Source organism: Chroicocephalus ridibundus, chromosome 12, assembly GCF_963924245.1.
Source record: "Chroicocephalus ridibundus chromosome 12, bChrRid1.1, whole genome shotgun sequence".
NCBI classification, from domain to species: Eukaryota; Metazoa; Chordata; class Aves; order Charadriiformes; family Laridae; genus Chroicocephalus; species Chroicocephalus ridibundus.
In genome coordinates, this window is record NC_086295.1 from 868,553 (window position 1) to 881,302 (window position 12,750).

The 12,750-nt window shown below is 42.6% G+C and overlaps 1 protein-coding gene across 2 annotated transcripts in view; it reads left to right on the forward strand.

Moving 5' to 3' along the window:
* GNAS (GNAS complex locus) overlaps positions 1–12,750 on the forward strand; it is a 138,769-nt gene that overhangs the window by 76,955 nt on the left and 49,064 nt on the right. For both annotated transcript variants that reach the window (XM_063349692.1, XM_063349693.1), the window contains exons 3-4: positions 8,590–8,644; positions 8,729–8,848. In XM_063349692.1, coding sequence (XP_063205762.1) covers positions 8,590–8,644; positions 8,729–8,848 — 175 coding nt within the window. The remainder of the gene's footprint in view (positions 1–8,589; positions 8,645–8,728; positions 8,849–12,750) is intronic.

Here is a 12,750-nt window from a genome sequence, read left to right on the forward strand (position 1 = left end):
TCACTTGGCATCCCGTGTTCCAGCCATTTTTATTTCAGGGCTGCTTTCCATTTGGTATGGGCACTTAGCCAGCTGGGTACTCTTTTCGTTTTAAGTAGCAGTGAGGTCATTAGCCATTACGGGAGCTATTCCTCTCATTCTTGCACACCAGCCCCTGAGGAGCTCTGGGACGTGATTGCCCTCTTTGGAAAGCTTCATACCCAGCCCTGGGTGAAGAAATTACTGGAATACAGACATTTACAAAAAGTGTCAGAGCAAACGAAATTCATGGGGCACTCATCAAATCGATGTTTCAAAGTTTAAAAAAAGTCATTCAAAGGTGCCTGAAAACTAAGGGGAGAACGAGACCCCCGGTCACGCTGCCATCGCCCGCTGGTGTTTTAAAGCCAAGTCTCTGCAGTTCCGAGGGCGAAGGGATGGACGACGCAGCAAGTACCCCAAAGGGATGGACGACGCAGCAAATGCCCCCGTGTGACAGGAGGTGCTGCTGATCTCTGTGTGCTCGCACGACGGTGTTTTTTCTGGCCCCGAGGAGCTCGGTAGCTGGCGGGGGCTGCTGCGGAGGATGGCCGTACGAGCAGCGTGGGGCCGGGGAGGCTCCCGCGCCGTGTTTCAGTGCTGTTGCACAGTCAGACACAAATGTTTCAAAAAGGCGATGGCCAACGCACGCTTCCTTTTTTCTGTGCCAATAATCACCACGTTCACAATGCTAAAATAAATAAAAATGTCTCTGTGCTTCCTCAGCAGTTTGAAATGGTTATCTCAAAATTCTGAATTGTACTAGGCGAGCTGATTCAGCAAGTTTGACCCGAATCCTCCTGGTTCTGAGGGGTGTCCTTCCGTACCAGGAAAGGGTCACAAAGCCTGCTCTGAAAACTCTAGCCTCGTTAATTATTGTATGGAGTATCTAGAGAGAATCCTAAACTTCTGAGGACACCTTTTATTGTAATATGCTTAATTGCCTGTACTTAGAGCAGGAAAAGGGAATGGTGTGTTATCCTCTGTATGCACGCCTGAGGAACTGGAGACCGACTTTGCAATTTATGAAGTGTTTAATTGCACAGTATGAATTAAAGGCTCTTTGTCAGCCTCATACATCACAGAGCTCTTTGTGAACGCTTCTATTTTCCTGCCTTACCTAAACTATTGCTAGTTAATTACCTGAGGTAAATGGAGCAGCATAGGCAGAATTATGCTTCATAATATTGGGTCTGTGATGGTCTCTTTGTGCCACTTGCAGGTATAAAGGGACTGTAAACCAGTTAAACTGGTTTTGTGTAGGAATTTGCAAAGCCAAGGGAGCCCCAAGGTGGCCCGGAGCCAGAAGAGCATCTCTGTGCCACATCCCGGGTGCGAGCGGCTGTCCCCGAGCAGCTGTCCCCACGGGGGCCTGGGGCAGAGCCCTGGGTGCCCACCACCCCCAGGCTCCATCGGGATACACCTGGGAGCTCACCCTGAGCACCAGGAAAACAAACCTAGATGCTGCGGGAACTGGGTGTGTATGTAGGGATGCCTTTTTTAGAGTTTTATAGTAACTTCATCATGGAACTGTTCCCTAAGATCAGAAACCAGTCACACCCCTGGCTCCCAACACTCCAGTGTAAATAATGATCAAAAATAACATCATCTTTGCTTTTGCATTTTTAGTTTATTTCTTGACAGCGACTTTTGTTGTAACAGCTGTGATGCGTTTTTCTATCAGTGCTTCGGTAATTTGTATTTCATGCCTTTTAACTTAGCGAATTATTTTGTCATTATGTAAATAGAAAATATCTCTTTGCACTTATATTTCTTATCATATGTCCATCTGTTCATGGCTGCATATTAAGACACGCACGTAGCTCATGCAGGTAAATATTGTAATGTATTTAAAAAAGCAATGGTAAAGCAGTTTATGGTGATTTTTTCAGTATTGAAAAGGGAACTCGTGGAAGCCCCATATGTATTGTCTATTCTATGTATTGCATCACGTGTTAGTGTGTGTAAGTGATTATACTTCAGGGGATAATTGAATTAAGTTCTCCCAAATCATTTGGATCACAATTAGATCTGTGCAAGGTAATTAATTTTTAACTGTGTTTTTAAATCAAAGTATATCATGACCAAATTACATTACCTGTTGGGTTATTTTTTTTCAAAAAGGGGTTATTTTTTTTCAAAAAGGTGTTATTTGCAGAGAAAGCAAATAGTCTGTCCTCATGGCTGTTCTTTTTCTGGTACAGTTTCTTCTAACAGTCAGTCGTCTTTGGTAGCTGGATGGCACAATTTGGTTTTACCCAGAATCTTGGAGAAATAAACACAAGAATCTCCCAAGTGCAGTGGCAGCCGGGGTGCTCGGGGGTGCGGGGGGCAGAGGGTGGCACCGGGGCAGGGGCAGCCGCTTTTGGTGCGGCGCCTGTACGGACACGGTCAGTGGTGCCGGCGCGGCGCTGACCCTGGAGCGTGCCCGGGGTGTGCCAGCTCTGCCCTTGGGGGCTTTGTTTTGCCTTGCAAGGGGACAGAGTTACCAAGAAGGTATTCGTGTGGTTAGAAAACTGTGTTCAGTTCTGCTGCAGTGAGGACCCCCGTAAGTCATCACCCGCCCAGTCAAAGCTGGGCAGAGCCGCGCGCCGCACTGGTGCGGGGTCGCTCTGACCCCGTGGCGCCGCCTGGGCTTGGCCTCTGTGTTCTTGAACAGCGAGAGCTAGAAGAGCTCTTTGAAGTTGGCAGAATCACTGAGGTATCTCTGTAGTGGGATATAAACAAAGAGTTCGATTTGCAAAAGATACTTATTGGGTTTTGCTGTTGCATTTTAGCAGTTCTGTCTGTAAATTTGGTACTTTGTCTAAGTACCAGGTCTAAGATGAATTATTTCAGCTTCACACTGAGTGCTCGGGGCACCTATTTTCCCCTGTGTTCAAGTGCCTCTGACTTGGCCCCTGCCCTGTTTGCCGTGCTAGCCGCTATATTTTGAGATAATTGCCGTGTTGTTCTGTTAGGGATAACCCAGGCTGCTAAACCAAATTTATCTTATTGTTGAATTGTAAAGTACCGCAGAATTTGGGTAGCGTGGATTGGTAGCAAAATCTTAATTGTATTTCCTTGTTTGTGGTCTTCTGTCTGAAGATGTTGACTGCGCTGCTGTGTTTTTCGGAGGTGGATTGGCAGTGCTGTCTGCATTTTTGTGAACTCCCGTAAGGTGCAGTAAACAAATTTTAATGCAGATTTTATGGAATGTTTATGAAATCCATGGGCACGTTTCACTGCATCAAAAGCACCGTATTTAGATGAATAGCTATGTTAAAGCACACGTGCCTGTAGAGTGGGTGTCAAAGTACTGAGTTGTGTTGTAAAATGAAACTGAACTCCGAACTTTTCACTCCCAGCCATTCTTTCAGCGTGCAATGGCGATGGGCTGTTGGCGGTGGGCAGGAAGGGGACACCCCTCGGGGACACCGGGCAGCAAACCGGGATGCACCTTTGTTGAAATGCAACAAGGTCCTGTTCTCCTGTAAAAAGGCAGAGGCAAATGAATTGTTGTGTAAGGTCTTTACCCTGCCACGGGCTGGGCAGGGGCAGCTGCGCTCCGGGGAGATAAACTGAACTTGTGCCTTATACTGACCACTGAAGCGGGGAGAAGCCCGGCTGTTAACAGTCTTGTGAAGACAGAGGCCGATGCGCCCTTTCACCATGGTGTGATTACATTTTAATGTGCCCCGTTAAAATGCTCTGTAGATACTCTTGAGGCATGTACATTGTGCAGTACAAGTTTAAGGAGAAACTTTCTGCCCCTTTAGTATTTACAACAGCATCCTGATAACTACAAAAAACGGCAACCTAATTAATAAGGAACACTTTAATAATGGTTTTGGGGACTATTATGTAATACAAAGGCTGTCACTTGAAGTGGGCGTCCGTGTGTCGCTGTGCGCTGCCCGGGCTGTCACCTCCCCTTCAGCCTCGCTTGCGGTGAAGTAACGTGCAGAGCATTATGTGGCTTTATTTATTATGCTAAGGCTGCACATGTGAAATCATATATTAAAAGAAAACCTGAGAAAGAAAATGACATTTTTCCAAAATGAAAGCTAGTATTTACATCAGCAGTGTGCAAAGAACGTTCCAGTATTTTGAATTCCCGTTGTAAATATTCATGTTCCAGGGTATCTTCCTTTTTTAGGCCGTGTTCATAGTGGGATTAATTGGCAATCATAATTTACACTCATTAAAAGCCTTTTTATGTCGCATACTGGCTGATCAAAGTCTCTTTACTTTCACTCAGATGATGCAGCCCACAGCATTCAATTCGCCTCTTCACAGTGTCCTTCATGACACGTCTAATGTTTGCTTCCCAAAATATTCCTACATCTAAAGTGTGGAGTTTCTTGTGTAATCAGGGGGTTTGGGGGAGATGTGGCGAGGGTTTCCCCACTAACTTAAATAATTGATATATGGTAAAACGATAGTGCTATATTATCTTTCCTCCTGAAGGAAAAAAGAAATTGTTGTTTCTTTGTGCTCTGCATGTTTGGGATTTTTTTCTAGCTCTTATCGTAGTCTTGGGGGGGTTGAAGAAACATATCACCCATTTCTGTTCATAAAATCTACTTTTTGCTGGAAAAAAGAAGTAATATACTATATTCTGATTTAAAACTAGGTAGTTCTTTATATTTTTCTCTTCAGCCTTGGCTGAACTCTGCCTGTGGAACGGCACGTTGCACGAGGCACTTGGCTCCTGAGGAGTGACCGGGAAATTCAAACGACTGCTTTCAGGGATTTAGATTAATGGCAGAGAGGAGGCACAAGATTTATTACTTTTTTCTCTTGTGGTTTTTTTTTGGTTATTTTGGTTTGGGTTTGGGTTTTTTTATGTTTCTTTTTTCTTTTAATCTCTTTAACATATTTTGGTTTTACCATTCGTTTCGGCACCGTATTTTTTTAACTTTTCTAGCTGTGAGATGTTTATACTGGGTGAGCTGAATCCTTGGTCCTCTGGAATGTTCTTTTTAAACTGTAAATATTTTTTTTCCAAGTTCAAAGAATGGTTACTCATATTATCTGGAAGGTAAACTAGAAATGAACATGAAAATTAAATTAGTTTGCTTTCTGATAATCTGTTTGGTAATGTGTTCATTGCATAAGATTTGATAAAGTCTGAGTAAAAACGTTGCCATTTTAATGGTAAAGCTCAGCCGCAGGTGGAGAAGTTCTTTACTAAATACTGATTAGGTTTGTTTTCAAGGAATATTTGATTTTCCTGACCTTTTATGTCATTCTAATTTCATGTTATTTCAATTAAAATGTCATCTTTTTTTATAGTACCTAAAATAGACTTTATTAGTTTTCCTGAAAGCTACGCGCAGCTTTGCTTTGGCCCATTTAAATATTAAAAACAGCAGGATTGGAGATTTTTCTTATAATCCTCAACTAATAGAGTTTAATGCTTTGTTTGGCCTACCCTACACAGCCTAAGCAAAAGTTTTAAACAAGATTAAAGCGCTGCCCTTATTAACCCGAGGCCCCTAAAGACAGAGCGTGTCCCATGCCCGGCCCCGGCCACTCGCGCCGCCCTGGGGGGCACCGGGGTGCCCGGCTCTTCTCCGAGCAGGTTACCCATCGTGCCAGCACCCGGCAACAGGGAAGAAAAACACCAGAGTCTGTTTCTAAGATGAATATTCAGTCTTCATGGTCGGGGGAAAACAAAGTTCAGTTACTCCTGGAAATGCGAGGTGGGATTCTGCCGAGCGGTTGTGGCCGGGGAGGGGGGATGGCCGAGGGGCTGGCTGCTGGGCACCGCACTGCGTTAGTCCCTCCATAAATGGGCTTCACCTTTCCTTTTTTGAAGAGGTTGGAGTGGCACGTAAGCTGTTGGATGGGCGATGGAGGAACATGTTGAGTTCCAGAAGAATGAAGTATCTCATGGTCATGGAAAATTTATGCTTAGCAAACATTACAAAACACAAAATGACGTGATACATTCACTGCTGTGTAACAGGATTCCTTGTTTACCGGACCTGCTATAGGGCCATGGCAACACAACCAGAAATAGGAGCTATGAGTATTCTTCTGGTAAAGATGATGATGGTTATCAAGCAGTTTGTTAATTGCTGGAGTTTTACATCACTCCACATTCGTTATCACGTTGCAGCGCTGCTGGTAGCGTGAGGATCGGTGAAGAGGGGTGAATGGGGAAGTTTGACCGAAACCCACCATAAAAATACTATGTTCTGTTGGATGCTATGGGACAGTCAGGTAAATGTGCACTTGGCTAATGCTTTGAGACAGGGATCTGCAAGTGCTGTAGCAGAGAGAATGTGACTACAGTTCGCTTAACAACAAGAAAAAATTAAAAAAAAACAGAAGACTTTCTAAACTTCTGTCTTTCTAATGATGTTCCAAAATAAAGCAAAATGACTGAATATTATTTCTTTACTTAGTCCTTTGCAAATACTGGTATCTTGATTAACTTTTATCAGTTGCCTTTTTGATCTTGATGGGGCAGAATCTGGATATATGTTCATTAAGTTCAAGACCCAGCTGAAAATGGGAGGCAAAAATTGCTTACACTGTCAATGATAAACATTTCCTGCTTTCGTACCATTATTTACACTTTTTTAATAAGGAACGTAATTTTTAAAAAACAGAAAGTGGCTGATGTTCTTGCAACCATGTGTGCACTAACTGAAGAGTACAGTATTTATACCCCTGCCGTGAGTCTCGGTTTGTGGAAGGGAGAGTTTCTTAAGAGCTGGGACAATAGAAAGCGTTGAAGATGTGAAGGAAGAGGCTGAAAAGGCCTCAGTTTTTCCTCTCTGTTTCTGTTGTATTTATTTTCCGTTGTTCAGTGCTTTTGGCCTTCCTTGGCTCGCTGCCTTGTTCCCATCAGCAGTGCCAAATCCCTAAAGCAAAACCTGGTGGTCTTCAGGCACCAGGTGGTCTGCAGGGAGATGGGGGCGTCGGGGGAAACTGAGAGTTTACACCTGGTGGCTGATGGGTTGATTTGCTTTCTGCGCCAAGCTTGACTGGCCGTGCTTGCCCTGCCCCGCGGCCTGAGCGCGCGGCGTCGGGGGGAACCTCGCAGAGCTCTGCGGGTGGCCACGACGCCGTCCCCGGCCGGGTGATCTGGTGCTGCCGCCGCTTTCCATCCGCAGGAGCTGGGTCTGATGGGCAGCACAACGCCTGGCTGCCGCGGCGGCGGGTTACCCGTCCCCGTCTCTTACAAAGGTTGCATTAATCTCGGGTTTGATAACCAAAACCCCACCGCTCTTGGACATCTGTGTCTGCCTTGTTAATTAAGCAGTACATTTTTTTTTTTTTTGCCTGCTGTTCTTCTGCATTCTTGGTTGGTGAATATGCTTTCAGTTTCGTTTTGGTTGTGAGTAATTATAGAAAGGAAAAAGTGATAAAAAGCATTTGCAATATGAGTACTTAATTAACTCAGTAAAATGAGGTTTTCAAGCTGTGGTCTGTAAACTGGAAGTGTGAGCGCTGCCTTTTAAAGGGTAAAAAGGAAAACACACTGTTGGTAGTTTCAAGTCTCTGGGATACTGTGCTGGAAAATGTTAGTTTTCAAATTGAAAAAATTAAAAACGGTTTGTACAAATATTCAGATAATGAAAGCGTTCAGTAAAAACAGTTTAATGATGATTAAAAGGTCACTGAGACAACTGAGATGGATTTTTTTAGTATTTACATGGCCAACTTGGCTTATGTCAAAGAGTAATTTTTATGCTGTGTATAGCAACAAATTATTAATGTAAAAACTTTGTCAAGTGCATTACAATTGAGTTAGAGTTCACAGACTCAATACTGGTGATGCCTTTAAGATGCTAGTTCTAATTCTTGGTTGTACCAAATGTTTGATCGTGCATTTCGTGTGGTTGCACTGTTCAGCATTGCAAGGAGCTGTTGTCGGATGTGACATAAAAGAGAGCCCAGAGGCTGCAGAGGCGACGCGTTACACTAGCGCTTGCGTGAGCCTCTTACGCTTTTTCGTTTGGCTGCAGTGAATCCCCAGTGATGGTGCTCACATCGAGCACCCCGGGTGGTTTTCTAGCCTACTCTTCTGCTGGTAGTTAAAAGGTAATTTTCCATATATGGATTAGCTCTTTATTATTTATTTTAGGTTTTACGTCCAAACTGTTAGTTTGAATGTCTCTGTCAGGTTGTGTTCTTTCTCTGCTCTAGCTTTTCCTGCTATGACATCGTTTTTGTGCTTTAATTTTTTTGTACTTTGAGATTCTTTGGTCTCCTTTCATTTGTTTCTACTTTTAATAACTTAAGCATTTTTTTTCCTCTACTTGTTTCCAGTTTATGCTTTTGTAAATAACTTCCACCTATGTCTAGTATTTTGCATTCAGATGAGTCTTGGTCTAAGACTGCGGTAAGCTTTTATTTAAGGATAATTAGATACTTACTTTTGGTTACAAATAGATGTTTAAGTAGAAAAGGTGTGACACTTAAGTCTACAAAAGTATTCAGTGACTGAGTGCACTTTGGTCAATAGTGACAATACAGTTTTGATAAAATACTTCTGAAGTTCATGTTCTGTTTCAAAAAGATATTCTGCTTCTATGGCATATACATTTAATAATGTACTTTTTTTTATTACAGAGAGAAGAAAATGAAAATTCAAGATATTAAAAACAATATTAAAGAAGCTATAGAGGTAAACTTATGAGCTATTGTTTTTAACTTTTCAAAGCTAGCTATTTAGACACTCTGCAATAGTTACTATTTTTTTTCTTTGCAGACAATAGTGACAGCAATGGGCAATTTGGCACCTCCAGTTGAACTAGCCAATCCAGAGAACCAGTTTCGAATCGACTACATCTTAAATTTAGCTAACCAGATAGACTTTGATTTCCCACCGGTAAGTAAATAATTCAAATTGGCGACAGTCATGCTTTTTTTGCAAATGATTATATTTCGCTGCACTGTAGTAAATATTTACAAAAACCAGTGAGCTGCTCTTTGGGAATTACTACAGTAGGTGTCTTTGGTCGGCGCTAATCAAATAAAGCGTATAGCAGCCCAGCTGGAATGGTGAAGCTGTTCCTTCACGAGCACAGAGAGCCTTGTCTGCTTCCTTCTGCTCCACTGAAATGCTCGGCTGCAGCGGAGATGGACGGTGCTGGCAGCAAAGTCTGGGCATTGCTGGGAATTGCCCTGCCCAGGAGGAGTGCAGATAGGCACAGCAGGCTGTGATGGTGAGCAGTGTTGTATTTCTCTCTCTTGAAGAATGGTGGAGTTTTCTTGCTGATTCAGGCGTGTTCTCCAGCGGCTGTGTCAGACAGACTTTATGCAGAGGCTCCGCGTGCTCCGTCCTTGCCCCAGCCCTCCCAGCCTGGTTAATCATTCCCAGCGCCAGCACCACAGCGGAAATGCAGAAACTAGAATTATTTGTTTGATGGTATAACTTGGTGCCCACTCACTGTGATTAATTTCTGCTGTATCTCAATCAGGCTAGTAGCAGAAGCCCATGAAAATGCAGTTTGCAAACACTGAACTCTGAAGCAGTGAGAAGATATTTTTATTAATTACCACAAGGTACCTTACACTTGCAGTCATCCAAGTGTTTCCAAACCTGGGTTCTCTCTCTCTGCACCGCTCCAGAGAGTGGATCAAAATCATGTACCATTTACATGGGAATTTTGTTTCCAGCAGCAGTTGGACCCAGGTGCTTGAAAGGAAAGTACAAATAGTACTAAGATGTGGGATCGTTTGCACCACAGGAGGGTTTTTGTAACTCTGATTTATAAACATTATTGAACAAGAAACCAATGGCAGTTACCTTTTCCAACTGTTGCCGCTTCTGGGAATTTCTCTGCTGGGTCAGCCTTTATTAAAAGTAAAAACCAAACAACCAGAAACTTTGTGTACAAGGCAGAAGTCATGTGCTATAGCAATTAGTTGGAAATACTGGCATTGTAATCTTCAGATCCAGTAACTCTGAAAGTTCAGCAGGCACAGACAGGTTGATGGAGAGGGGGGTGTATGATTCTTCTCTAGCACATAAAATGTAGTATTAGTATTTTATCTTAAAGATTCTTAAATAAGTTAGAGAATTTCAGATTTTTAACTTGATACGTCTTTAATTTTGGCACTTGTCAGTGTTATTCATAGGAATATTTGGTCCCTTCATGGATGGTCTCTCCTGGTAGGGGGACAAGAAACACAGTGCTTTGAAGCCGGTTTTAGGAGAATATTGGAGAGAAAAGACGGTGGCTCCTTACTCCACCCCGCGTGCTCTGGGACTGGCTGGGTGCCCGCAGCTCTCCTGCTGCCCGTTGTTTGTCATAGTTCAGGTTGTGCTCTGTAACAATGCTGTAATGAGTTCCTGTGACCCACCTCCTGCTCAAATACCGATTTTTTTCCTTGTCTCTTCTATCTCGGAGGGTTTGTTGTTTTTTTTTTTTCTTCCATTCAATTGGAATGAAGTGAGGGTTTTTAAATATTGGGGTTTTTTTCCCTGAAAACAAGAGATAATTAATTGTGAAGGGGTAAGTGAATAAGTCGAGTGTGTACGTGTTACATTAACTTTTTTATATAAGAATTATTATTCAGTATGTATTGTCTCTGTTAGGATACATGGTGGCAAGGCCTTGATGTCTAAAGCAATGGAATTATGCTTACCAGGTCCATAAATAATTTCAAGTTCGCTGAAGAGTCTTTGATGTGTTGAATGACACACAACTTCAGGAATAACAGTGCTCCAATAAAACTAGTTTTTCTTCTCTGAGCAAAGGTATTGTGTTAAATTTTTAAGCCCTGAGTCTACAGAGGTTTAGGCGTGTGCATAACTGACTAGTGGCTGCCTTCGTTGCCATGATTAACTATTTCATATGTAAATGTTTGGAGGGTTGAGATTTTAAACTGGATATACATTACCCACTAATTTTACAGGGGTATTGCTGGCTCCCTCTGCCCCCAGCAATTATATATGCTCATGTGTATCCGATTTCTGAGTTTGTCTGAATGTAGGTTATAGCCCTTTGGTACCTGAAAAACAGAACCTGCATTTTAATTGAGTATTTTAAATCAAGTTAAGATCTAGAATGTCCCTAGACGCCAACTCTCAGTGCATAGTATCAAAAATACACGATCGTTAGGTACCTCTATAAAAATAATTTTGACTTTGTTATAGTTTAATTAAAACTACTTTGAAGAAGAAATAATTTTCTGTGAGTGGAAAGGACAGCCTTACGCTAGTTACGCTTTCTGTCTAAGGAAGTCTTGATAATCTGCTTTCTCCTCCAGTACTCTGGTGGGAGATTTTCATAAACTGGCAGCTAAACCTTTCCCTATATAGCATATAAACGCAAGAGGGAGGGGGATTTTTAGCACTGTTAGCAGTATGTAATGCTGTCTGGTTTGAGTTGTAGAATTTGCTTTCTGTCTCTTCCGGGGATCCCCGGGGAATCTTATTTCAGCTGCTACAAAGCCATACTTTCCTCAGCACAGTGTTCGATGCTGCTCTTCTCTGCCATAGGACAAGCATAAAGGCAGGGAGGAAGAACACTGATGTACCAAGGAGATATTCCTTAGGGCTGCCAGTACTTAGCGCCGTACTCTTTGAAAATACAGGGGCCTTTTGCTTCCCTTTAAATGCTCGTTCATCTTTTCCTAAACGTGAATTTAGGAAGCTCTCCAGGAGGCAGCGCACAGACGTTAGCACTGGGATTGTGTAACTTCTTCTCCAGCTGCAGGAGATCTTTAGAACGTGAGGCCTCATCCTTCTGTACATGAAGGAGTAGTTTAAGTGAAGTTTGAAGTACACACCAAAATCGGTGTTTACCATTACCTCTTGTCCAGGCGGAGCTAGAATGCAAGTTTCCTAACGGCAAGGTTCGCTGCCAGGTGAAAGGCAGAGCGGAGGAGCTTTGCAGCGGGGTGGTAGGATTGGGGTCTGGCCCTACATCCAGGACTCGAAGAGCAACTTTTGTATTCTGATACTCTAATTCTTTTTGTAGTCTGTGTCTCCGTCTGTCTGCTTTGCAGTTTTTGACTTGTAGGAAATGTGTGTCATTTGTGTAGAGCATATTGTATTGAATTAAAAAAAGAAGAAAAAAACAACTCGAGTTAAAAATAATGCTGGTACGGTGCCATGCTAGGTTAAACATTCCCTTTAAAACTGAAAAATTAATATGTCGGAGATTTATTAATTCAGCACACTTGGTACCAAGCAATTAGATTTCTTGAGTACAAATAGTAGCATATGGGGAAAGGAAAAGAGTAGTACTTACTGAAAGGAGTTCTGTCCACAAAATCATGCTGGTGATTTAAAGCATTGCAATATTTAGTAGATCAAATCTGTGGTTCCTTTTGTAGTCCTTCTGCATATGTAGCCTTGGCAAGAACCTAGAAGAGTTTCACTCTTACAGCCGACGGTCCAGTTTACCTTGTCTTCGGTATGTTTCTAACAGCCAGTTTCTAAAGCACAAATTACAGAAAGAAACCCAAAATGAAGTAACTGAAGCAGATTGATAAAGGCTAGGAACATAGCCACATTGAAAACCCATGGAGAATGCTGATTAGTAATACTCTAGGCAAAACAACTAACTAAGTTCATGTTTTTATGTGAAGTATTTTCTGCCTAGCACACTGCAGACTTCTGAAATAGCTTGAGGACGTAATATCTCCATGGCTAATGGAGCGCCGTTCTCATTTAGTTTTGCAAAATACTGTGCTTTTTTGGGGGGTAAAATCCATCCTTGTATTATGAAGCTGGTTGCACAGCCTTTTCTTAGAGCAGCGCAGAAATCTCATCGGGTC